The sequence below is a fragment of the Corapipo altera genome, unplaced genomic scaffold, assembly GCF_003945725.1.
Source record: "Corapipo altera isolate COAL_440 unplaced genomic scaffold, ASM394572v1 181, whole genome shotgun sequence".
Classification (NCBI taxonomy): domain Eukaryota; kingdom Metazoa; phylum Chordata; class Aves; order Passeriformes; family Pipridae; genus Corapipo; species Corapipo altera.
The window spans coordinates 917,594-942,511 of NW_020884999.1; the positions used below are offsets into that span (position 1 = coordinate 917,594).

At 42.7% G+C, this 24,918-nt stretch overlaps 1 protein-coding gene across 3 annotated transcripts; it reads left to right on the plus strand.

Moving 5' to 3' along the window:
* On the plus strand, positions 1–24,918 carry LOC113958550 (merlin-like). Of its 3 annotated transcripts, none has more exons than XM_027666898.1 (19): positions 1–15; positions 5,385–5,634; positions 7,092–7,209; positions 8,872–8,997; positions 9,353–9,475; positions 12,556–12,639; positions 13,417–13,485; positions 13,677–13,759; positions 14,976–15,051; positions 15,495–15,632; positions 17,394–17,468; positions 18,003–18,116; positions 18,551–18,673; positions 19,247–19,464; positions 20,347–20,449; positions 21,136–21,263; positions 21,837–21,987; positions 22,665–22,874; positions 23,840–24,918. In XM_027666898.1, the coding sequence occupies exons 2-19, from the start codon at positions 5,627–5,629 to the stop codon at positions 23,873–23,875; spliced, it is 1,983 nt and encodes a 660-aa protein (XP_027522699.1). In that variant the 5' UTR covers positions 1–15; positions 5,385–5,626; the 3' UTR covers positions 23,876–24,918. The 3 variants fall into 3 exon arrangements, with proteins under 3 accessions (XP_027522699.1, XP_027522698.1, XP_027522700.1); XM_027666897.1 differs by lacking the exon at positions 1–15 and adding an exon at positions 1,999–2,260; XM_027666899.1 differs by lacking the exons at positions 1–15; positions 5,385–5,634; positions 7,092–7,209 and adding an exon at positions 8,649–8,753.

A 24,918-nucleotide genomic window follows, 5' to 3' on the forward strand; every position in this document is an offset into this window, starting at 1 on the left:
GGGGAAGGTGTTAAAGTGAGCGAGTCATAGGGTCATCAAGATTGAAAGAGACCTTTAAGGTCTCTTTAGAGAGGGCAGTGAGGATGGCGAAGGGTCTGCAGGGGAAGCCTTATGAGGAGCACTTGGTTTGTTCAGCCTGGAGAAGAGGAGGCTGAGGGGAGACTTCATTGGGGTCTTCACCGTCCTCATGAGGGGAAGCGGAGGGGCAGGTGCCCATCTCTACTCTCTGTGACCAGTGACAGGACTCAAGGGAATGGCGTGAAGCTGAGTCAGGGGAGGTTTAGGTTGGATGTCAGGAAAAGGTTTTTTAACCAACAGGTGGTTGGGCACTGAACAGGCTCCCCTGGGCAGTGGTCACAGCACCAAGGCTGGCAGAGCTCAAGGAATGTTTGGACAATGCTCTCAGGTACATGGTGGGATTGTTGGGGTGTGCTGGGCAGGATTAGGAGTTGGACTTGATGATCCTGATGGGTCCCTTCCAACTCAGTATTTCATGATTCTTATGATTGTCCAGTTGAACCATCATCCCAACCACATCACCCAGCGCCAGATCCAGACGCCTCTTGAACACCTCCAGGGATGGTGACTCCACCACCTCCCTGGGAAACCTATTCTGATGCCTGACCACCCTAACAGTGACAAAAATTTTCTAATATCTAATCTGAATCTCCCCTGTCTCAGCTTAAGGCTGTTTCCTCTTGTCCTCTCACTACAGGCATAGTAGAAGAGACTCCACTCCCACCTCCCTGCAGCCTCCTTTCGAGCAGCTGTAGAGTGATGAGGTCCCCCCCCCGAGCCTCCTCAAGACTAAACAACCTCAGCTCCCTGAGCCATTCCTCAAAAGACATGTTTTCTAGACCCTTCACGAGCCTTGATGCCCTTTGCTGGACATGCTCCAGTATCTCAATGTCCTTGTTAAAGTGAGGTTGTTTCTCTGCACTGCCCCTGATGGAAATGGTTTTTTCTGTGTCTCCTGAGCTGAGAGATGCAGGAGGACCTGCAGTCAGCAGGGCTTGGGGTGCAGGTGCTGGGCCTGGACCCTGTTTCTTCAGGGCACCATTATTTTGGGGGAGCCCTGCCCAGCCTCTGGCCCCTGTGGGTTCACACAGCTGAATCCAGCCTGGATTTTTGGTGTAAATAATTGGTCTCCTGCCCACATCCAGCAGTGACGTGCTGTGGGACTGGACAAAGCCGGCAGCAGGAAAGTGTTGGGCTGGAGGTGATGAGGGGTGAGTGCTGAGGGGGTCCCTTTACACTGAATTTTGAGGATGGAGCTGGCTGTCAGCACTGCCTCTCTTCGTGGCACTGAGGTGTCCACACAGGAACGAGCTTTGTGCTCTTCCACCTGCTGTTAACTGATGTACATGAGCCAAATCTTGAGGGTTTTCCATGTAAATCTGGAATAATTATAGCCCATACAAAGTAAGAGCTGGCCTGTTGTCCTTGCTGTCCATAACCTGGAAGATAATTAGTTTCTGTAAATCTGTATATAAAATGGAGGGCTGGGAAAAAACCCGTGACTAAATCACTTATAAACTGAATACTGGCAAAAAAAGTTTTTACTTTACTGTTGCCTTTGAGATAATATGCTCTCGGTCTCTGTCCCTGTGACTTCAGGCTGAGGCCATCCCTTTTTATTTAAGGGTGTTCATTTATAATTTTCTGCTGGTATTTTGGCTGCTGCCCAGTTTTCAGGCTTGTTCTCTTTTGGTGTTAGTGTCCCATCACCTCTCACCACAGGAAGAGGGCAGGTAGGGAATCATATTTATTTAATAGGACAACTCTGTGCAGCTTCCCTTCTAAAGGTAGCCGGTATGGGGAGAACAGGCTGTTCTTTGTACAGCTGGAGACACTGTTGAAATAGTTTGATCAGATACTATCAAAGGAGTTATTTGGAAGTTCATTATCAGTTCTTTCAGATATCCAAGTCAGGACTCGTTGGCTTCTCTTATTTTAGTGCCTTGTTACTTGAATTACAGTGGAGAGGAGCTGGGAGGAGCCTTGGTGGTGCAGGCAGGAAAAGGTTAAGAGCCGTTTGTATCACCTGGGAAAGCAATTCTTTGATTTTTCAGAGGGCGCTAACATGCTGCAGCTCATGGAAACAAAGGAAAGGGGATCAAGCAGAAAAGTTGTTCTTGGATTTTATTCTCAGTGGCAGAACTTGTGAGGGCTGGGTATTGATGTCTGCTGGAAAATACGGAGTTTGGGATTAAAAAGAATTTTTTTTTTTTCCTTCTTCATTCAAAAAATGATCTGTGAGGTAAGTCTTGATTCCAACTGGTGACTTTAGATAACTTCTGTTTAGATTGAGGGGTAAGAAAAACCTTTATCTTGCTGACCCATTTTAAAACAGTGAATTCTTTGCTTAAATTGTTCCTTGGGCAGGGAGCACAGGCAGGAGTGTGAGTCAACAACTGTAAAAATCCCACAACGCTTTCCTGTGTTGTCTGCATTCAAATTGCTTGCATTAATTTCCGAGCTAAAGTATGGAAATTCAGGAACTGGGAGAAGCATAATGAGTCAGGGGAATTTGCGACTCAGAGCTGCAGTAAATATTTCAGTGATGACAGGAGTCTTTCGAATTGTAGTATCTATGTTAATGTGCTTTTGCAGCTGATGCTTCAAGCATCTTCTGGTGGTGGCTCTTAAAGTACTTCCCAAGCCTTGTCTCCTTCATCCTCACTGCACTCCCAAGGGTTTTGTATTTTCAGCTCCTGTAAGGACTTCGGAGGCAGCTGGTTCAGTTGTTGCCCCTGTGCATGTGCTGATCCTTAAGGGCAAATTGCTTTAGGGGGTGTAAGAGAGGGGTCTCAATTGCCATTAATTCCTTGCCTATCTGCAGCTGAGACTGAGGAGTTCTCACCTTAAAAAGTGCTGCTGATTTTTGTGTGTGTGTGAAAACAGCTGCTTTTTCACGGCAGTGTGTGACCAAAGTGTGATGGGTGGGAACAGCTCACACACAGTTGTCACTGAGAGCAAGTGCCCTGTGAAGGGAAGTTTTTATATCTGGTGGGGAGCCCTGCAAAAAACGATCCATTCACCTTGGAAATACTAAACTGGAAATAAAATGTACTCTCAACTCTTGGGCAGGTTTAACTGCAGCTTGTTCCTTGAGGTATTTCTCTGTGGCTGTCTCTAAGGTACTGAATTCTGGTGGAGTTATTGAACTTTGGGTGGGGGGAATGCTGATTCAACGGTTTTTTTCTCTTTGCAATTGTCAGAGAATGCTGTAAGTCAGTGGTATCTGATGTGTGGGTTATTTCCCATCGGGATACAAGTGCAGCACTGTGGTGTAACTCGCTGCCCACCTGGTGCTGTGATACAGATAAGCATCAGTCCCTGCAAGAGTTGCCCTGCCAGTTCTTCCTGCTCTTCCCTGCTGTTCCCAGCTTCCCTTTCACCCCCACATTTTGCTCAGGCCCTGGTTTCTCACTGTCCATGAGGGACAAGACTATAATCCAGCCAGAGCTGGTGGATGTCACTTCTTTCATCTTGGACATGAACACGCTGAAAGCAGAGTCGGGGCTGTTTGGTTCCTGCACATTTTGTTCCTCAGCGCTGCCTTTCTGTTCCCCTCATCACACAAAGCTTTTATCATCTCCCTGTTGGTGTCCACAAAGTGCAGGAGGAGCTGTGGATGTTCACAGCTTCTGAACTGTCTGTTCCCAGATTCTGGCTGGACAGGAATCTTTTATCACCCCCTCCTATTTTGGATTAATACGTTCTTTGGAAAGGTTATGACATGCTCTGATCTATCACATTCTGCTGCTTCTGGGTCTCGAGCCTGGATCCCTGTGGCAAGTGCAGAAATAAATCCCTGGAGCCTGGTGTCAGAAACTCTATCTTGAAGCACATTGCACATGATTCACAGTTAAATGCTGTTGTTAGCAGGGATTGCTTTTGCATTAACCAAAAGATTGCAAACCCAGATTGTCTCTTTCAGCAAGATTTCTCTTATTTGAAGAAGTTATTTTTCTAAAAACTGGACTGTTAAGTGCTTTTACTTCTGTTGTCAGTATCTCACATTCATTTAAGCTGCTCAGTGTGAATACCATTTCCAATTTCTTTACCAGTGCTATTGATTAAAATGCAGTTTACTTTTCTCGGGAAAATTTGATATTCAAAAATGTCTTTTCACTGTGAGTCAGAATGTACTTTTCCATGGAATAAAAATTCTGGAAAGAAAAAAAAAAACAGCTATTGGAAATGTTGAACAAATTATATTGTCATTTCAACAAGGTTATATAAGAAAAATGAAAGAACTTCAAAGTAAAAATGAAGGGCTCTGGTATTTTTCTCATATTTTGAGAAAATTAGTACATTTCTTTGCAGTTGTTAGATTTCGTTTGTTCAGAGTTTTCCATATGAAACTCTCAGAATGTTCTGTACTGGCCCTAACTCCAAGTTCCTGTTGAATTCAACTGGCTGTTTCAAGTTACATATTAAAAATGAATTATGAACCTTTTTTCTCCTTTGTCTTCAGCCACTGGTCATTCTTAGAACAAATAGAAGAAGGGGATATTTCCAATACTGTACAGAAGTCTGTAGTTCTCCTGCTATAAATGCTGTATCCCATGGTACAATCATTCACAGTAAGCCTCTGGTTTTGAAGAAAACTAGACAGAAAACACCTTTGGAATGCAACAGGTTAAAATTTGATTTTGCTGTGAGCTGTGTTGCATCTTGCAGTTTAGAGATCAAAAAGTTACTGGGGTAATTCCTGCTGGTTTGGATGCCCTCACACGATGCTCTCGGTGTCAATATTGCTGTGGTCACGTTACCACACTGCTGTGGTCAGTTTTTGGTTTTTAATATTCCTTTCCCTTTAATTGAAAGCACTTTTCTGTGCTAAGGAGGTGAGCTGTGCGCTCTGGGGTGTTGCCTAAATTATAGAGGAAACAAACTCTGTGGCAAAGGTCTGCTTTTCACTTGCTTGAATAAGTAATCTCTGAGGAGAAAGGGGGTACCCTGGGGCTGATGGGATTTGGGTTGAGGATGTGCCCATCCCTGAAGCACCCTGGGTTACACTGATTCTTGGTGTGAACTGGCCTCCCCTTGGACTGGTGGTGGGTCCTGGCAGAAGGACCAACTTGGAGGGAATACTCTGAGGATTGTAGGTCCCTCCAGTCTTCAGGAGAGAGCAGAAGCTGTCACACTGTTTTGGGTAGAAATTCAGAAAGACAGAAATGCCATTCTATGCTTTTCCAGCATCATAATATTCTTGTTATTCTTGATTTTTTTTTCCTCAGTGTGCAACCTGCCTGCACCTTAATGAAGCCCATTATTCCTTGTCCTGATTGTTGTGCTCATGAAGAGCAGACATTATAATGTCTCGCCACACCTGTCCTTTCTCTGTACTAACCAGTACTTTCATTTTACCACAGATGATTTTCTAGCCCTTGGATCTCTCCTCTGGACTGTTTCCAGCTAGCACATTGTCCTTCCAGAAGTGTGTTGCCCCAAAACCAAACAAGACTTCAGCAGAAGCTCTACCAAAGCCAGCTGGAGGGAGAGGAGAACTCAGCTGCTCTCACTGGTGTCAGAAAGATGAATTTCCTCCCGAGCTTTTCTTCCCCTCTCTGAGTTGCCTCAAGCCCCTGTTCTCACCTCTGCTGCTGATGTCCATATGATTTGGTAACTAACCCATGTGTTCTCTGCCTCAGCTTCCCTACAGTTTGAAAAGAAAAGCTTCCATATGGATTTTACTGTCTATTTAGCTACTTAAAATTTCTGTATGAGGGGCACGAAGCAAGTGGAAAATAATCACTGCATTTGCAAGCCAATTTAGAACTCAGAAGGAGCAAAGAAGGGGGCAAGGCATTTTATAAAATCCTGGAAGGTTCAGGCAAATGGAACTTTTCAGTTTAAACCAGAGCTTTATTTTGGAATTTCTTAAGGAGAGGTTGGAAGTCTGCCACACTGTAATAGTCTTATACTGTAGGAAACCAAGAATCCCTCAGTCTCTTGCCCTGTATAGTTCACAGATACTCACTGGGTCGTGCAAGTCTGAGCTGTTAATTTTATAAACTAAAAAGAAGAAAGAACTTTACAGGCTGATTTCCTGTGCTCAGAAACAAACACCTGAGAACTGCCTAGTGCAGATTCACGCTGTCATTTAACCTCAGCTTTCAATATTTGGTTTGAATGTATCCACAAAAAGCCCTTGTGGCTGTGGAAATAGCAGGTCCCATCAATATTTTGAATGGCATGCAGTTGACTGCATTTAGAACAGAAGATTTGTGAAGGAATTTTCTGTCACCTTTGACAAAATTAAATTCATTTCACAAGAACTTCACTGGGAAAAATTCTGTTCTAAATAACTTGTCCTTGTGAGTTTGGTAACCCAAGAGAATGTGGTAAATTCAGCTTAATTTCACTGCATGTATTTTTGGCATTTGTATCATTTCAGGGCGTTGAGATCTCATGTTATAAAGAAATCCAATAGGTTAGTTGCTCAAGGAGCCATAACTGATGGAACAGGATTGAGCTGATGATTTGACATCATAAGGTTTTGCTGCATTTTTGTGGTGTTCTACTGAGTGTAGATGCATTTGGTGTTGGTACCTGACCTTTGAGAAAGGGAGTTTTTTCTTGGATGGGGATGGATGAAGAATGTCATATTTGTGTTGGCATTATTCAAAAGCCAGGCATTACTTTTATGAAACTAAACACTCATCCACTGCAGAGTTTTGTTGCAAGAGATTCCTGATTGCAGGGGTGTGGCTGATTGTATGGAGCACGAGGGCTGGATTTGAGCTTCCCTACACGTCCTCAGCCATGGCTGGATCCTGCAATATAAGCCCTGAATGATGCTCTGTCTAGTACTGTAGGAACCCAGACCTCAGACCAATTTGCCAAGGTCTGAGAAGAGACAGCAATGACATTTTTTTTGAGCAGCTTATTTTAAGGAGCACGCTAATTTTAACGGTCGAACTGTATTTTTTGTTTCAATATTCTTCCTGTCTTGGACACAGAAATGCATATTTAAAGGTGATTTAATTCTGCCTGTTTGAACTCATCCTACTTTGGGGTCTAGCCAAGAAAATGTTGCTGAATTTCCATCCCTAAGTGTAATGCATGTTTGATTTCAGGTGTGGCTGTCCTCATAAACTGAAAAATATGTCCATCCGAGGCCTGAAGAAGAAACAGCCAAAGACTTTTAAAGTCAAAATTATAACAGTGGATGCTGAAATGGAGTTCAGCTGTGAGGTAAGAGTGTCAGAATGTTGGGAAGGTGGGGACTGACCTGTGTATTAGCAAGGCAGAAATTCTGAAAGTTCAGATTTTCTGTTCATGGATGGTCTTAAAATTGATCTATTTTGGATTACTTAGTCTCAGATGCTTTCTTCTGTAAAACAAAGTATTCAGAATTTAAAGCTCTTTGCATGAAATCCCTGTGGCTGACACAGCTAAATTAGCAGTAGGTTTGTTTTCTTCATAAGCATTCCAGGACATAATGCAGGCCTTGTTTGTAAGTATTCCTACTTCTCCACAAAATTATTTTTTTTATAAGTGACACAACACTTTAGGACACTACCAGCTTAAATGAAGAAATCTGGTTAAAGCTGGTGCTAAGATGTTACTTATAAAATAATTTATAAACTGGTATCTTTTGTGCTCAGTTGATCTGGGACATTTTCTTCAATTTGGCCAATAAACTCCAGTTTATTTCTTTAACTGCAGTGGCTGTTTGGTATCTCTGGGCAAAGAGAAAAAGAATCAAATGAAAAAGCTGGCTTTTCTTCTATTAGTTATGGCTATCTAGTAAATTGGTTAGAGAAATCATGACTCGAATAAAATATAGCAAGTGATCAATTGCTAAATAAATTGGGCTGCACTGTCAAGGAGATACAACTGTGCTTGATTAATTCCTAATCATCCAGTAAAAGCAAAATAAGACATACAGTTATTTTGAGGAGTTACAAAACTGAGGTCCAATGGGACTGGCAATTTTTATGAGACTTGACTGATCTAGAGTTCTTGCAGGCTGAGTTGTGAAAATAAAGGATTTGGAAATTTTGCTTTAGAGATCAGAGTCCTGGTTAACAAATCCAGCTTAATGTATTCCTTCCTTTGCTATCTCTCCCTTCTCCTCAGATATTGCTCTTTTGCTGGGGTGGTTTCCAGCTTTCCACTCAAATACTGCCTAAAAGTTCACTTTTTTTTTTTTTTAATTGCCATTAAGTTTTTAGTGGCTGACCCAGGCAATTAGACAAAACCATCTCTTTAACATGTAGACAAACAGATGAAACAGATGTGCAGCCTCTTTGAAAAAAAAAAAAAATGAGGATCATGTCTGTGAATCTGGGACCTTTAATCAAAGTTTTCTCTCTGTGGAGCCAGGCTACTAAATTGCTGCAGAAGACAGGCTCCTGCTCATTTAAATCAGAGGAGCATAAAGGCTTGGCCTGGTGCCACTGAAATACCTGAGGTGTGTGAAAGGTGGATTTGCTTTCCTTGTTCAGCATTCCTAACCTGTGCCCTGACACTGCTTTGATTTCCCCTGGCCTTCCCTCACTCTCTCCAGTTTGTGTAAACTATTGAGTAATATTTTTCTAACAAATATTAATAAAGCCTTGCTGTGTCCTAGGAAATCAATAGTACAATCTTCATCCCCTTTGCTCCTCGAGTTCTTGCTGTTGTGGCTAAATAACTCCAGTTGCTTTGTGGATGTGTCTCTGGAGGAGAAGGAGAGGAGGTGGAGCACAGTAACTCTTATACAGCCATAGGAATATTTCACTGAAAATCTAAAGGTGAAATCAGAGTTCCCAGGAGAAAGACAAATGGAAAAAAAATTCATTTAATATGTTAATATAGTAATATTAATGTGTTAAAATACCTGTTTTTCTTAATTTTCTTTCTCTCTTTTAGATGAAGTGGAAGGGAAAGGACTTGTTTGACCTGGTGTGCCGAGCCCTTGGTTTAAGGGAGACTTGGTTCTTTGGCCTGCAGTACACAATTAAAGGAATGTGCACCTGGCTAAAGATGGACAAGAAGGTATAGGAAACAAAATATTACAGTGTGGCAGTTACTTATAAAAAAGATTCACCTTTTCTAGCACAGGAGCTAAAGGAATGTGTTGTGTGACAACTCATAATTTTACATTTTTAAGAATAAAATTGTATTATTTGGTCTGGTGGCTTCTATCCCATGTGACCTGGAGCCTCACACACTAATCACCACTATATGCACTGATTGCTCTTAGATTAAAACTCAGCATTGCCCTTCCTGCTAAAATATGGGAAGGCTGCTTTAAGTGGATTATGGGCTGCTTTCTGGTTTTCCTTGGGAATATTATCATGAGACACTTATGTATCATTTTCGCTGCTGATTTTATTTTATCTGTAAACAGGTTTTAGATCAAGAAATCCCCAAAGAAGATCCCATTAGCTTTCATTTTTTGGCTAAATTCTACCCAGAGAAGGTAGAAGAGGAACTATTACAGGAAATTACCCAGCATTTATTCTTCCTTCAGGTCAGAAATAATTTTTAACCATGAATTCCTTCTGTATTTACCCCAGTCCTTTTGTATTGTCTTTGATCTTGTTGGCAGCTGTTATTCTCAATGATTTTACTTGCTTCAGCTGTATCAGCATCTCTCTAAATATTTTAATTTTATGAAATACAAACATCTCTCCTGACTGCTGTGGTTTTGTTCAGGTGAGCTGAATGTTTTGCCTTCTGTAGGTTTTTGTTCTCTTGATGGCTTCTCTTACCCTCTGTGCTGGGAATTGGAGTTAAATTACTGAAACCCGAAGTTTCATGTAAAATGACTTTTACACCTAGCAGTTTGGGTGATAATTCCACATCTGGATATTCCAGACTTGGTTTTACTCCTACAGTATTTGTTAAAAAATCCATGCAAGGCTGGCACTGCTTGGAGAACTGTGAGGCTTCTGCCCTAACTGGTCAGTGCTGAGAAGTGTAAGTGAAACCATCCTTTTTGTCAGTTGAAGAAGTTGTCTTGAGGACTGTGTCACCTGATCTGCTCTGGCTGCAGATAAGGTGGATGAAGAGAGTCTCAACAGCTCCTTGTCACTGTCATCTTAGACCTGCTGGTGTAACCTCTTGTGTAACCATTCCCTAACCCTGTTCTTTCAAAATGAGCAGAATTAGAAGAGCCCTGTTATTAGATGTCCACGGGCTGTGGGGGAGTGACTGCACAGGCAATTGTGGAAGCAGTTGTGGAGGAGAGGGAAAGAATGGTAATAAGCAGCTGGGGACAGTAAGGTTTTTCACCCATATCAGCAGCAGATGGAACAAGACCTTTGGCTACAGCCTATCCCTGAAACTAAAACTCGTGAGTTCCTAAAAATAGTCCTGGTGGTTATTGGGACATCTTCTTCTGCGGGACTGTAGAAAGCAAAACCACGAGAAAACAAGCACTCCCTGACATGGCTTTCTCAAATCTTCATTTTGGATTGTAGGGGTAAAAGAGCATAGAATTTGGCAGCCATTCTGAAACACAGGTTTGTTCGTCTAGCAAGTTTTGAAAGGAACAGACAGCGGACGCAATTTCTCAGCTCCATTAAAAAGTAGATGAAGGAGCAAAATCTTGGAGCTTCACCAAAATAAAGATGCATCGCCCAGGGAAAGCCCTGCTGTGTCTCCACAACTGCAGCAACAGGCAATGGGATACAGGCATTGAGTTTTGGATGGTCACTCGTTGGTCAACTGTTTGTTCCGATGTCTGGGACATCCCCCTTCCCTCCCAAGTGGCTGGGAAGTCCCTCTGGAAGTTTCAGCCTTCTGGTGTGGTGCTTTATTCCGGTAGCTTTCAGCAGGATGTGTCTGTGCAGGTAGCTTGGGTGTATGGAACAAATTCAGCCTGCAGCTGTAGACAAACACAGTAAATACCCTTGTTCCCTGAGGAGGATGTGTTAATGAAATAATGGGAAGATGATGCTGTTCTGAGGGTTAATTCACTAACCAGAAATTCATCCAGAACCCTTAACCACTTGGAAATTTGCTTATTAAGGTAATTTTGGAAACGAATGAGAGGGGCAGAACTCTTTTCCTAGTCTTTTAATCCTGATTTTTTCACTGTTTTTTTTTCTTTTCTGCTTGAACCTGCCTTGACTAGCAGATATGCAATTAGCAAATTCTTGTCATTCCGAAGTAGGAAAACAAGACTGAAACAAATTTGAACTTGCAAGGTTTCCTGACTGTAAGAACTTAAGATCACACCTGGATGCTAATAGGAAAAACATGTACAGACATCTGGATGCCTACAGATTTCAGCTCTACTGACTATTCAGACCTTTGCAAATTACTGGGGCATAACAGCCTTCTGCAAAATTCCTGAATCAATGTAAATGACTGAAGTTAAATGTTGTCTGCTTAAAGATTAGGTAATTTGTTCCTTCTTTACGAAGTTTAACAAAAAGTCCTTGTAAAATCTGATCAGAAAAAAACCCCAGACACTTATGGGGGATTTATCTACATTGTTCTAAATTCTGGAACACGATATGCACCACGGAGTATGAAAGCTGGAGCTTTCCAAATTGGAAGAGAAGTCTTGTCGGTCTTTTCATTCTTTCCATTTTAACAGCTTAGAAAGAATTTTCCCTGTACTATAACTCAGGTTCATACATTGGACTCACCAGAGACTAAATTTAAAAGAAAAACTTTCTTGATGGTTCATTTCAGTTCACAGCACCTGCAGTGCCAGGGTGTATTTGTAAAGATAGCTTGGTGCTATCACAAGTAATTTTTCCTTTTGGAAATGTTTAAGTCTGTGTGCTATGTGAAATTTTGTTGTCTTGTGCTTGTTATTAGGCTAAAAACATTACACCTGAGAGGAGGATTTGTGAAGATTAATTTCCCCTTCCCTCTTTGGGTTTTCAAATAAAAATTGCACAACTGATTTAAAATAAAACAAAAGCTCACAAACAATTTATCACACCTCTGGTGTTGGTAGCATCACAGATTATTAAAATGAAAAGAATGTTAAAAGAACCCTTTACCATTTATACTGGGCTTTTATTTTAAGTCCCTATGGTTTTATTGTGCTTAGACTGCTGAAATGGAATAAATTAGTGCTCTATTAGCTTCTCTTTTTTAGGACTCCTTTATTTTTCTCATTCTGGAAAGCTTGAGAACATACTATTATGGTTTCAGTATGTCCATGGCAATACCAGTCAGCCCTGAGCAATCTGGTCTAGTAGGTCCCAAGTGACCTCCAGAGCTCCCTTCCAACCTAAAATTTGATGTTTGACATGGTCTAAAGCTAACTTTTCCAAAGCAGAAAGAAAAAGGATTGTTAAAAGAAATGAAGTGCAGACAATAAAAATCATGTTTGATAACATTTTCTTTTACAGGACTCCTTATATAACTGTGTGGAGATAGCTGACTGGCATTTTTGGTCTCATTAAATGCAATGTTAACTAAAGGCTTCCTGTGTTCCTGAATGCCAATTTATTGCTGCTGTTATTAACTCATAATGGTGATGTTTGGTGCCAAGTTATGGTCTGGGCATGTCTAGTTTCATTTCAAGCCTTACATTAGTCCTGATTTTGAGCTTCTTTAACTTGCTCCCTTTTTCTGTTGGTGTAGGTTAAGAAACAAATACTGGATGAGGAAATCTATTGTTCACCAGAAGCAACAGTTTTACTGGCTTCTTATGCTGTTCAGGCCAAGGTTTGTGCATAGAAGGTCTCTTTTATGGATTATTTTTTCTTTTTTTTAACCAACACATCTACCTGGTGGTGTGTAAAACACAGCAGCGTTAAAATTTCCTGTGAAAGAAGTAGGTCATCCTGGGAGGTACAGGCACAGCTAGAAAAATAAGCATTAGATGCCACTACAAGGGTTTTTTTTCTATACTGTGCTTTCACAATTTAGAGGACTGCTTTGGACTTCACATTTTAATGTAATCTTTCTCCCAGCTAGAATTATTTCTTGTTGTTTTAAAAAATAGCCATGGATACAGAAGGTGCTCACAATGGTGATGTTTTTTAGTATCTCTCAGAACATAGTTCACTTCATGCCACCAAGGGTCAAACTCATCCAGTGGCAGGAGGTGAACACAATTTCTTAGGAGGGCTGACCCTCTGCAGCAGCTCAGCTGATGTGCAGTTGACTGCAGGAATAAGGGAGCTCACATTCCTCTGGTTCAGAGTATGAAGTCATGGGAGATTCCTTTCTTCCTGCAGTTTCCAAGAGCCACAGGTTAGGACTGAAGTCTGAGTTTAGAGCCACCTTAGTGGCTGTGTTGGAACCAGGTGCATAACACGAGGCCTGGAAGTAACTTTCATGGACTGTTCAGATGAGAGGAGCCTGGTTATGTTGTTACCCTGTATACAAGAGAACCAAAATAAAATCTGTCTCAAGCAATCACATTAAACTACACAAGCAACAAGTTCTTCAGCATTCTGCATCCAACAACCTGAACGATCTTCTCCTTTCTTGCCACAGTATGGTGACTACGACCCAAATTTTCATGAGCCAGGCTTTCTAGCCCATGATGAGCTTTTACCCAAAAGGGTAAGTCTTTATTCTATATAAACCCAAATCTTTGAACCTACTCTGCAACACAAATATTGCTGTGGATTAACCAGAGCATTAGAAACTGTGCAAAGTGACTGAGCTGGGAACTGCATTGCTGCACTCACATTGCTTGGGAGAGGCAGCACATGGATCTTCAAAGGAAACCAACCTTCTTCCTTTCTCTGCAGGTCCTCAGGCAGTACCAGCTGACAGCAGAGATGTGGGAAGAGAAGATCACTGCCTGGTATGCTGAGCACAGGGGTATTGCCAGGTACTGAAATCATTGCACTCTTTGGAAATCCCACACATTTCAGTCACTGGTTATTTGCTGTCTACAGTGAACTTTGGCTCTTGTACAGTGAGCAAAGAAATACTGGTCTCCCAGCTGTGTTAATTAATTTATCACTAAGGATAAAAGCACCAGCTCATCTGGGGTTAAAAAGTGTCTTGTGTAGGGCTCCAGGTGCTAAACTGGACTTGCTTTGAGGTGAACAGAGAAGCTGAGGGCTCCTGCAGAGCTTCATAACCCGATACCTCTGAAAGTGGAGTCCTGCCTCCTAGTCCATATATGCCAGCAGAGAGAAGTTCCTGCAGAGGGTGAGTTGTGTTGAATCTGCAGGTAGCCCTGAGAGTTTTGCATTTTCATTTAAGGCCATTTGCTTCCTGGAGTTGCTGATGTCTGTCCTGTGCAGGAGCTGCATTTCTGGAGCTGGATCACACCAGTCTCCTCCTAGAATAAAAACAACGAATTTGATATGTTTTATACTTTGTGAGAACCAGGGCTCAAAAGGGTGTCAGTGTACTTAGAAAGGAAGCAAAACAGTAAAGACACTGCATCATGACTTTGGTGCATGTGGACATTCAGCTACTTCAAGACATTCAGCACGTCCAGAAATTCAATTAAATGAGAAATAGGAGCTGCTGGCACCCAAAAGCAACTTCTCTGAATATTTGGGCTCAATTTCTCTTTGGCTGTTCAAGAGGCTTTTTAGCACTATTTTTATTGAATATTTTCCTCAAGACCTATTGATTCCTCACCTTGAAGGGAGGAGAAAAGTGGGTGGAGAGACCCTTCTTTGGCCTCGACCATAAGCTCTGTTTAGAGTTTGTTCAGGACTCATTTCTCAATGAACTCTATTTCCTGAAGGAAATACATTCATGTAAAGGAAAACAATAGCAGGGTAGGTTTCCAAGACATAATAATGATGGAGTGGGAAAACTAACACAAGGATAAGACTGGACTTGAATTTTAATAAAGATTACACTATACTTGATTCATGAATCAAAATAGGTGCAACTTTACTGTCTTTTTTCTGTTGAGATGCTGGTTTTATTATCCTTTTTCTATTGTTGAGAGCAAGATGGCAAAATTTAAGTAAGTTTGTACAAAGGACCAGATTGCCTGTTCGTTTCTAAGTGGGGAATGTAGAACCAGCCAGGAAAGAGAAGTTAGAAAGGAATCTTATAATCATGGCCTTATTCTCTAGGGATGAAGCTGAGATGAACTACCTGAAAATTGCCCAAGACTTGGAAATGTATGGTGTCAATTATTTTCCAATTGCTGTAAGTGCCTTATTTTAGCAGTTTTCAATTGCTGTAGATGATGGTGCTGTTCTTTTAAAATCCTCTGGGGAGTTTGGAACTGGGTTTCCTAACTTCTGCTTTTCCCTGCTGATGGTGGGCTGTGTAGTGATTGTCCTGACTTTTACTTGCCTGCTAAAGGAGTCGGTGAATAAAACATTTAAGATTAATGTTTTACAATCAGACAAAGGTCTTGAGTAGCTCCAGATATAAAATAGGAAGAAGGAGAAATAGTTTAAGCCGCTGTAGTCAACCTAGAGGACTTGGGTTATCAGGTAGCAGTGACAACATTCTCTATATTTTGTAGAAACACCAATTTCCTAAAAATACAGATAAATATCAATGCATTAAAACAAGTGTGGTTCTTGCCTGTGGTTGTTTAATGTCACCATAAATGCCATTTACTGATATCTCTTGTTTCTTAGCAAAATAAAAACCACACAGATCTCCTGCTTGGAGTTGATGCCAAAGGTATTCATATCTACAGCATTAATAACAGGTTCTCTCCAAACAAGTCGTTTGAGTGGAGCGCTATCAGAAACATTTCCTATAGTGAGAAAGAGGTAGGATGGCTTTGATGTATTATTCTTTTTATATGGGTGTGGACTGGGATTCTTGGAACAGGCTGAAAGCTTTCTCTGTTTAAATAATTTTAGGGGAGAAGGGGAAAATCCTGGGGAGCTTTGTTACAAAACTAAAAATAACAGACCTGCCTTTCAGATGTGCTTGTAACCTCGGTTCCCCGAGGCGCTGGGGGCTGCTCTGAGCTCTCACACTCTGTTCTGGTTCCCTCCCTGCTGCTTGTCCTTTGCAAAACAAGTGTGTTGATCTCTGAAAAAGATAGATTTTACGAATGCCACTGTGACTGGCTTCCTCAGTTATCCCAGTGGGAATTCGATGATCCATAAAAACTTAATGCCGTTTTCCCCGGCGGAAAACCTCCTTGTAGCTGGGGTTTGAAGTGCAGTGGCAAGAGGAGACATGCAGGGAGAGATCCATTTTTTTCTGCCTGAACTCTGCCAGTTTGTCAGTGTGTGATGTCAGGCTCCAGCACAACCCTACCATTGCAATTTCCCTGTGATTTCAGAGCTTTTACTCGTAGGAAGTACCATGGAGAGTGGGTAGAATTTATTCTCATTACAAATTGTGGGCTACATGGAAGGCTATAATCAGAGAAACAAAATTAGGAAAACTACATTGGAACTGGCATACCTGGAGTTTGTCAGCCAAAGGACAGCACACTGTTTTCCCAATTTTCTCTGGGCTTTTTGGAAAACATTGAGATGAGATTTGCTCTTTGGAGTTAGGTGCACGTACATTAAATCAGGCAGCCCTGCAGGTCTTCTGCCACCAAAGAGTTTTTGGTCCTTGCTAACAATAAACTTCCCCTCAGGTGTGTGAATGAACTGTGTTAACTCCCTGTTGTTGGGAAATTGGGCATCCCTGTGCTAAATCTCTACTATATTTAGTGACACATCACAGCCTTACTCCTCACAAGTCGTTACCTATGGGGTGAAATGAGCTGTAGGACCTCATGATCTTGGTGACTCAGATGCCCTGGAATCACACATTTCATTGCAAATGAGTTATTGGAATAGAGTGCTGTCTAACTGTCCTGGTTCTGGAGAATACCATTCCTAAACCACCACACTAATCCACAAGTCACAGTAGACAGGGTCTTAAAGAATGGAGCCATATTTTGTTATGCAGCCAAACCCAGCCCAAGGTATGAGGTGGAGCAGTTTGTACTGACCTGGCAGCATGAAAGCCCTTCATGTCCTCTGGGAACAGCTTGAGGGATGGACTGAAAAAGTGAGAAAGCAGGAGCTCCAGGACTGTTACCTGCTGGTCAGAGGAACAAGTCCTTTAGGCCCTTGCTATTGTACCTGCAAGGATTGGTATTCTGAGAGGTATTTGGCATCTCCCTGACTTTAAGAATGTGACTGCTTCTGGGGATTAGTAATGTATTCTGTTTTCCTGATAACCAGTGCTTGTTCCAGAGTTCTTGTAGTGTGCAGTGCACAGGTGGTGGTGTTATGAAAACCACCATCCAAACTGGCACTGGGGTGGGTCTGTGGGAGGCTTTATCCTCTAACAGAGCCCACTATGGGAGCAGAGGAACCTCTGCAACAACAGCCCTGATTCTGATTCTTTGGAGCCAAACAGTTTTGCACCACTCTCCCCACATTTGTGGCATAAATCGCTGCTTCCCTGGAAAGAAGTGGAGATGAGCTAAAGTTTGCATTAGTATTAAGTTTCAGCTTTGTTCTTCTCCTTCTTACTGTGCTTCCTTTTTTTTTTTTTTTTTAATTTTACCTGTATAGTTAACTATCAAACCTCTTGACAAAAAAGCAGAAGTCTTCAAGTTCTTTTCCTCTCAACTCAAAGTGAACAAATTGGTAAGTGTTCTGCTTTTCTTCTTTAAATCTGAACTTGGTAATACTGGCTGATACCTGAGTGAGAAACACTGCTTGTAAAACCTTTGGAGAGTAAGGGAACACTGAATTTCAACGTGTTTTCATGGAAATTGTGCTGTCTAGGGAGTCAGGGAGAGTATCTCTGCCCTCTCTGGAAAGGGGAGATGGTGAGTGAAAAGTGAAATGTGAAAGAAGGCCCAAATCACAAAGGGAAAAAAAGATACTGGAAGGGGAGGATGTGGTGTATGGCAAAGTGCAAAGCACTGCAGAAGCAGCTGCCTGTGTGGGGTGGGATGAGAGAAGGATGAAGGACAGAAGGAATCTCTCATCTTGTTACAAACTTATCTAAACTGCTATATGAGCCTGCCTTGGTGCTGATTTACTTGGAAGGGAAGCAACTGCCAGCATTTGTGCTGAAATCTTGACTTGTCCAGTGAGGCCAGTGTGGGGCTCTTTGTCCCTCTGGCTGGGGCACAAGTACATCAAAATCACATTTGCTTTACCTTTCCTCTCCAGATTTTCCAGTTGTGCATTGGAAACCATGACCTATTTATGAGGAGAAGAAAAGTGGACTCAATAGAGATCCAGCAAATGAAAGCACAAGCCAAGGAAGAAAAAGCTAGAAAAAAGGTAGGTTCTTTCTGCTCCTGTATTGTTGAAATCAGTGATTATTATTCCAGCTGGTGCCCTCGCTGCCCATGCCTTGTGTGTGTGGGAGGTGAGAAAGTGCAGCAGGACTGAATGTGGGAACAGCTCCAGCGTGTGTGTGGCACCTGAGGATGTCAGTCCTGTTTGTGAGACTGAATAGGTGATAGCAAAGATTTGGGGTACATAACACATCAATCCAAGGGCTCTTCCAGCAGTCTGAAATAACCAGTATTACCTGCTAGAGGAGTTCAGTGCTGCAAAGTGCAAGCAGCTTCCTCACTGCATCTCTGGTGACTGTCAGTGCCCCAGACAGAGAGCAGCCTGTTCTTCATTGGATGCATTTGCTGCGCTGCCTCAGGCCCAGGTGGGATTCTGCTGCAAACCCACAAGCGTGGTGTTGCTCCTCCTGTTCCCAGATGGAGAATCAGAGGCTGGCCAGGGAGAAGCAGCTCCGAGAAGAAGCTGAGAGAGCCAAAGAAGAGCTGGAAAGGCGTCTTTTCCAGCTGGAAGATGAAGCCAGGCAGGCAAATGAGGCACTGGTGAGCAGCACGTTCATCTGAATATTCTTGTGCTTGAGGGGCTTTCTTCTTTGGGAAGGAGGATTTTTTTTTGTCTTATGGCTCCTGTGAGACACCAGGCATTATAGCTCAGGCAAAGCTGGAGAGTTTCTTATCCCTGGTAGAAAGGGCATGCAGGAATACCTGGGAAAACGCTGCTCTGCCATAGTCTCCCTTTGCTGTGAGCCATTCACTCCCTGCATTTGGTTCAAAGTGGTTTGTTCAGGCAAAGGGGGGAGAAAGGAAGCAACCTTGGAGCTGAAATTGGGAGAAAGGGGCACAGTGCAGTAGCAAGTGAAGGGACTGACTTCAATTTTTGGTCAATACCTTTGTCCAGCTTTATGCGCATGTGTCTCCTTGCTTTGTAGAGGTGAGAGGCAGGAAGTTCTGGAGCAGAGGAGGAACACCAGACCCTACAATTATATTTAATTTTTATTTAAGAAATAACATTTTTATCACTTGATCTTTTGGGAAAAGATACTTTCTTCCTGCCTGACTGCAGGGGTGATTTTGGAGATGCCAGACAAGGAACTAAGAAAAATTGTTTCTTCTCAGCTTCGATCCCAGGAAGCAGCAGAGTTGCTGGCTGAGAAGGCTCAGATTGCAGAAGAAGAGGCAAAACTGCTGGCCCAGAACGCTGCAGAAGCCGAGCAGGAGCGACAGAGGCTGGAGATCACAGCTCTGAAAACCAAGGAGGAGAAACGCCTGATGGAGCAGAAGATGCGGGAGGCAGAGCTGATCGCAGTGAAGCTGGTGAAGGAGTCTGACCGCAGGTGGGGTTTGCTTGATGGGGCTGTGTGGTCTCACGAGGGATGCCTGGGTGCAGAGAGTGCTGCTTTTCTTACAGCTAAGCCCAGCAGGGAGGAATTGTTCCTGGAGTGACACTTCACAGTGACTAAGCCTCCTTGCATCTTGTTTGTTCCACCTGGTCCCAGTGGTTGTGAGGCAGATCGAGAAGATGCAAAGCTTTAGAGATGTTTAGTAGGAAAGATCCAGGATGCAGAAGCATTTTCTGTTTAGTGTTATCAAAAGAGCACTGGCTACCTAACTATCTAAATTTCCCAGTCTGTATACCTGTGAGTTAGGAGGCTGTTTTCCTTCATTAATACCAGGTGAAGGTCTCTTGTATCCCATCAGATCTTTGAGAAGTGTAAACCAGGCACACTCATGTGCAGTGTAAACCACTCCAAGGGTTTGCATGTTCCATAACACTGTGCTGCCTGAAAATGCAGAGCAGGCCAGTGTTGACAGAGGATGTTTAATCTTGCTATTAAGGGCCTTCTGCTTGTTTTAGGGTACTGCCAAAAAGCTTTCCAAAATAAAGAGCAGATATGTTGCACCTCTCCCCACCTCAGGGAGGATCTCTGACAGCCTGGAGAATCTCTATCAGCAGGTCACAGCTTAGCCCATGGAAATGAGGAATAGGAAAAACATGTTAATTCAGACAGTTTATGCAGGACTGTCTCTGAAAGTGTGTGTCATGCTGTGTGCAGTTAGTTCTCCACGTGACCATCCTACCACACATGCCTTGGGGTAAAGTTATCACAGTAGTGGACTTGTTCTCTGGAAGCTAGTGAGGTGCATTCCTCTGAAATCCATGTGTTGCTTTATACTGGAAATCATCAGCCATTCACATCAGGATATTTATCTTTCAGAGCCAAGGAAGCAGAGCATCTGAAACAAGACCTGCATGAAGCCAGGGAGGCTGAACGGAAGGCGAAGCAGAAACTCTTAGACATAACCAGGCCTAATTGTCCTGTAAGTTTCTGCTCTACTGGGCACCACTTCATCTTCAGAGACAGTCAGATGTTGATGGCATTTTTATAGCCCCCATCAAGCTGAGTAGTGACATTTCAGCATCCAAGTGAGGGACAAATACCTGAGGGACCAAGTGGTGCACAAACACAGTGTAGAGAGGATGGAAGTTGTGTTTGTTCAGGGCAGTGAGTCAGGCTGTAAAGAAAAGCAAGACAGAAGTTAAAAACAGGACTGGTGTTGGGACTTAGGGAGCAGAGACTGTCTTGCCTTCATGCCTAATACTGACTCTGTGCCATTTCAATCAGGCAGTACTTTGTGGAGATGGTTGTACTGAACCAGCTGTGTCATCCTGGCACGGGAATTGCCCATGAGTGTCATCAGGCAAAGCAGATGGAGCTGTCTCCAGCAAGAAGGCAGCACTAAGGATGTGTGCCCCAGCTTTCTTTTCTGCTCCAGTCTTGCAGAGGATGGATTTCCATTCTCAGCCAGGATACATCTCTGCCCTTGGATCTGTGGGCTGGGGACTTCAGCAGCTCAGCTGGGTACAGGGGAAGGGCTGCAGGAGCATCTGTGTGTCTCAGAATCTTATGAAATGGCTCAGCTGGGCATTCTTGCAGAAGCTGAGGAGATAAACCCCAAACCAAACAATCAGATCTTACTGACAGTGCTTGTGTTGCCTCTTTCAGCACATGACCAAGTACTCACAGTACTCCCCAAGTGACACCAGAGAGGCCAACTTTGACAAAGGATCCATAAAGCTGGATTTGAAGGACATCGACCTCAAGAGACTATCCTTTGAGATAGAGAAAGAGAGGTATCAGTATGCTTGTGGTGTAAATAAATGAGAATTTTAATCAAGGAAAGTATAGAAAGGAAATCTCTGGGAATCTCAGTTCATCCTTTTAATAACTTGGGATGGCCTCCTACTTGTACATAATGGCCTTTTACTGAGCTGGTGTGGATGATGCCCGTGTAAGACCAGCTATTTACACACAGGAAGAGTTTTCTGGTGGCATCAAGCCATGAAAAGTGCAGAACCTTCTGCCTTGGGGAGCAGCATGTCAGGGACAAAGCACTTTGCTGAACTAACACCTGGTGAGAGGTGTTTCCCTCTAGTGCTAAAGTGTGGTATTGCTGTGAGCTAATCCAGCAGAGGCTTTTCCTCCCTTGGTCTGGAAGGAAATGTTTGGTCAAAAGCTAGGAAGTAAAAAGAAGAAGGTGAACCTCCTTCTCACTGGGTCAGGGGAGCCAGACTGACATGTGCCAGACTTCATTTTGCCTATCAAACTCCAAAATGAAACGGAGAACAACCCTCCTCCTTCCACACACACCTGTTCTTGGGCTATGTGGTGTCACTAAGCTTTTTGTCTCCCATGTGTGGACTCAGGCTCGACTACTTAGAAAAGAGCAGAAAATTTGAAGATCGACTGAAAGAACTGAAGTCTGAAATCCATGCTTTGAAGCTAGAAGAAAAACAGTCTGGGCTTTACTCCCATTGGAATGAAGTCCTGGGCTCCTTGGATCGCTCCTTAGGGAACGTACGTACCCTAAACCCCTGCCCCTTTCCTCAGCAGGGACCATAAAGAAGAACAGTGTGGCTGTGCCAAAGGTAGCTGCTGTATTTCAGCTCAAGGCTTTAGTAACCCTGATAGTAAAACATCAAAAGCATGAACACAGAGGAGGAAAATTCATGTCAAAACAAAATCTAAGGGGTTTTTCCTGGGCGTGATACCAGTACCACGAGCAAGAAATAATCAGCTTATTTTACAGATTACGAAATCACAATAAGGGTTAAGGTCTTGCAGCAAACTAAATTGTTGTAACTAACACATTTAAATGTGGTTCCCTATAGTTTGCATCACATTCTCATTCATGTGCTTTGTGGTTGCTAAAGTCATAAAGTCTTGGTGTGTATTTTTTTTTTTTTTTAAGGAATGAGGAACTAGACTCAGGTTTTTGTCATAAGTTGCTTGTTATTTATATAAACACTTCTTCCTGAAGCAGTGTAATAATAGGGTTGGCTGTGTCTGCAGGTTGTTCCACATGTAGCAAAAATGGCTCTGAGTCAACAGTTTTAAAGAGAGATGGGAGGCTTGGAAAAATTATGAGGAAAGATGGCCTTTATTTCCTGACTATTCATCTGATGTTCTTTTTGGCTTAATGAGTGTTGATATAGAGAGGGCATTAAATTTCTATGTGCTCTTTTCTTTTAAAGGCCCCATCATGGATGAAAACCTTTGAAGCTGGAGATTCATTGGATATAAATCTTCAAAGACCTTTCCCTACTTACTTGTTAAACACTGCAAGCAGCTGGCCTTGTACCAACAAAATTCAGCACACAGTGCCAATGGAAAAGTCATCTTCTCAAGCAAATTCATTGGTTGCCAACAGTGTGGGCACAGAAACCAGAAAACAGATTATAAAGGTAATCAGATTTGTAAGGAAATTCCCAAATGTTGACTAAAATTTAGAGTTCAGAGACAATGGCTGGTTGTAGGGACCTGGTTTGCCCAGCTCTGTCACAGCCTCTCAGAAGACAAGTCAGTGCAAGGCTGTTGCATGATTTTGGAGACCCTCTGCTGGCACATCATTTGGGAGTGTTTGAGGCCACCTGTTTTCTCTCCCTTATGATCTAAGCTGGAATGCAAAGCTGTAAGCATTGGTAAATGAAGCAGAGATGCCCATACACAGTAGGAGGATCTGTGTTAAATTTAATTTGTATCAGCCAGGCTTGGAAATGAGAAATGTGCCCCCAGGTACAGAGAACTTAAAACAGACTGTCTTCTGGTTTTAAAAGGCAGGGAGGAAGACACAATAAATACTCAGACTTCCAACAGATCAGTTCTCTTCCATGTGCTCCCTGTCAAAGAGTCCAGAAGAGCTATAAGCTGGGTTTTATGAAAAAACAACCTGCTTTTAGATATCGCTGGACTGGAGAATCAAGAAGGGTGTGTGGTCTTGAACACTGAGAAAGAAATCAGCTTTTCTGTAGGGAATGCTATTTGTGCAAGGTATTGGGAATGAAGAAAGCTTGATGTATTTGCTGTTGGTTTATATGAACAAAACTGAGGGGGTTCAGGATCAGTTAGAAGCTCTAGTATAGAACATTCAATACTTCAATCTTCAGAGTTGTGTGATTAGAAGGAACATAGTTGAGTGTAGCAACAGATGAGGGATCAGCTCTTTCTGAGGCAAATAACAGAAGGGACTTTTAAGGCCAACTTCATCCAGGTGACAGGGGTGAGGCAAATACACTGGTTTAAAGAAAGAAGAAAAAAAATATTGCAGGGCATCTTGCAAAAGGCCCCAGAGCTGGAGGTAAAGGAAGACCCAGACCAAAGGGAGTTACTTTAAGGTGGAACTAATTTTGCCTCTTTGATTTGCCTGCAGGTTCAGCAGCATGATTCAGATGTCATCTACATTTGAAGCATCTCATTTCCTTGCCATACTGGTAGGACTGGTGGCCTTCTTTTTGGCTGCTGTAGAATGGACCTATATGAGGACACCTGGGCAGCTCTGTCTGGGGGACATGGCACTGTGGTCAGAGAGGTGCCATTCAGCCTCCAGGCAGAGACATCAGCTGGGAGCACTGAAACTGCCCCTGTAAAACGTGACCAGTGTCTCTGGGTACAATGGTAAACATGCAAACCCAGAGGAGTGTTGTTTACTGCTTATGCACTTTTGAAGAGACACTTTACACTTTGCTAAACCTTCCTCCCCCAGGTGTTTTCACACACTGACTTACCAGTGTGGTGCTGTACTGCTGGAGGAAGGATGTGAGGCAGCAAGTGCCCAGGAGGTGTTTGGGATGAGAAAATTGTACACAAACTCGGTGTTTACCTACACAATAGCATAATTATGTTTTTGGTCTGGTCCATGGGGCACGACTCCCACAGAGATGCTCAACATTTTAGTGTTTGCCTGCCAAATATTTTCCTTTTCCTCCCCAAACATTTCTTGGATCACTTAATTGATTTGCATTTCTCTGTGAGAAATCTCAGCTTTTAATTCCAGATGTAGAAGTGGACATCTTCAAATACCTCTCATTCCTGGGGGAATCCTTTATTTGGAATGAAAAGCTTCTGCTCTTACAGTCTCTGACTAGATGAAGCACTTGCTGTTGCTTTTGCTGCTCGAGCAAACTTTGCATACATTAACTGACTTCCCAGTTCTGTGTAACACAGAAACTCCCAAATTAGACAAAGACAAAAGATGCTGTTGGTGTCTGCTGAAGTTGGACTTGTTTCTGATGGAGAAATGCATGCAGCAAATTGCCTCATTGGTAAAACCCACTTGCATTTTTCAGGTTTGCGTGTGTTTAATTGTCTGTTCCACCATAAATCTTCACTCTGAGGGCTTGTGGGAAAGCAGACAATATGCAGCTGCAGCTAAAGTAGTAGCATGTGACGTGATGTAAAAATGAATGTTAATGTTGCTAAATATCTTGTTCTAAAAGCTAAGAGTAAAAA

What these genes read in the sequence shown, in the direction of transcription:
- LOC113958550 (XM_027666898.1), top strand. An exon ending in AGCATTTATTCTTCCTTCAG is followed by an intron (nt 9,476 to 12,555) that starts GTCAGAAATAAT and finishes CTGTTGGTGTAG; the next exon opens with GTTAAGAAACAAATACTGGA. An exon ending in CCAGAAAACAGATTATAAAG is followed by an intron (nt 22,875 to 23,839) that starts GTAATCAGATTT and finishes ATTTGCCTGCAG; the next exon opens with GTTCAGCAGCATGATTCAGA.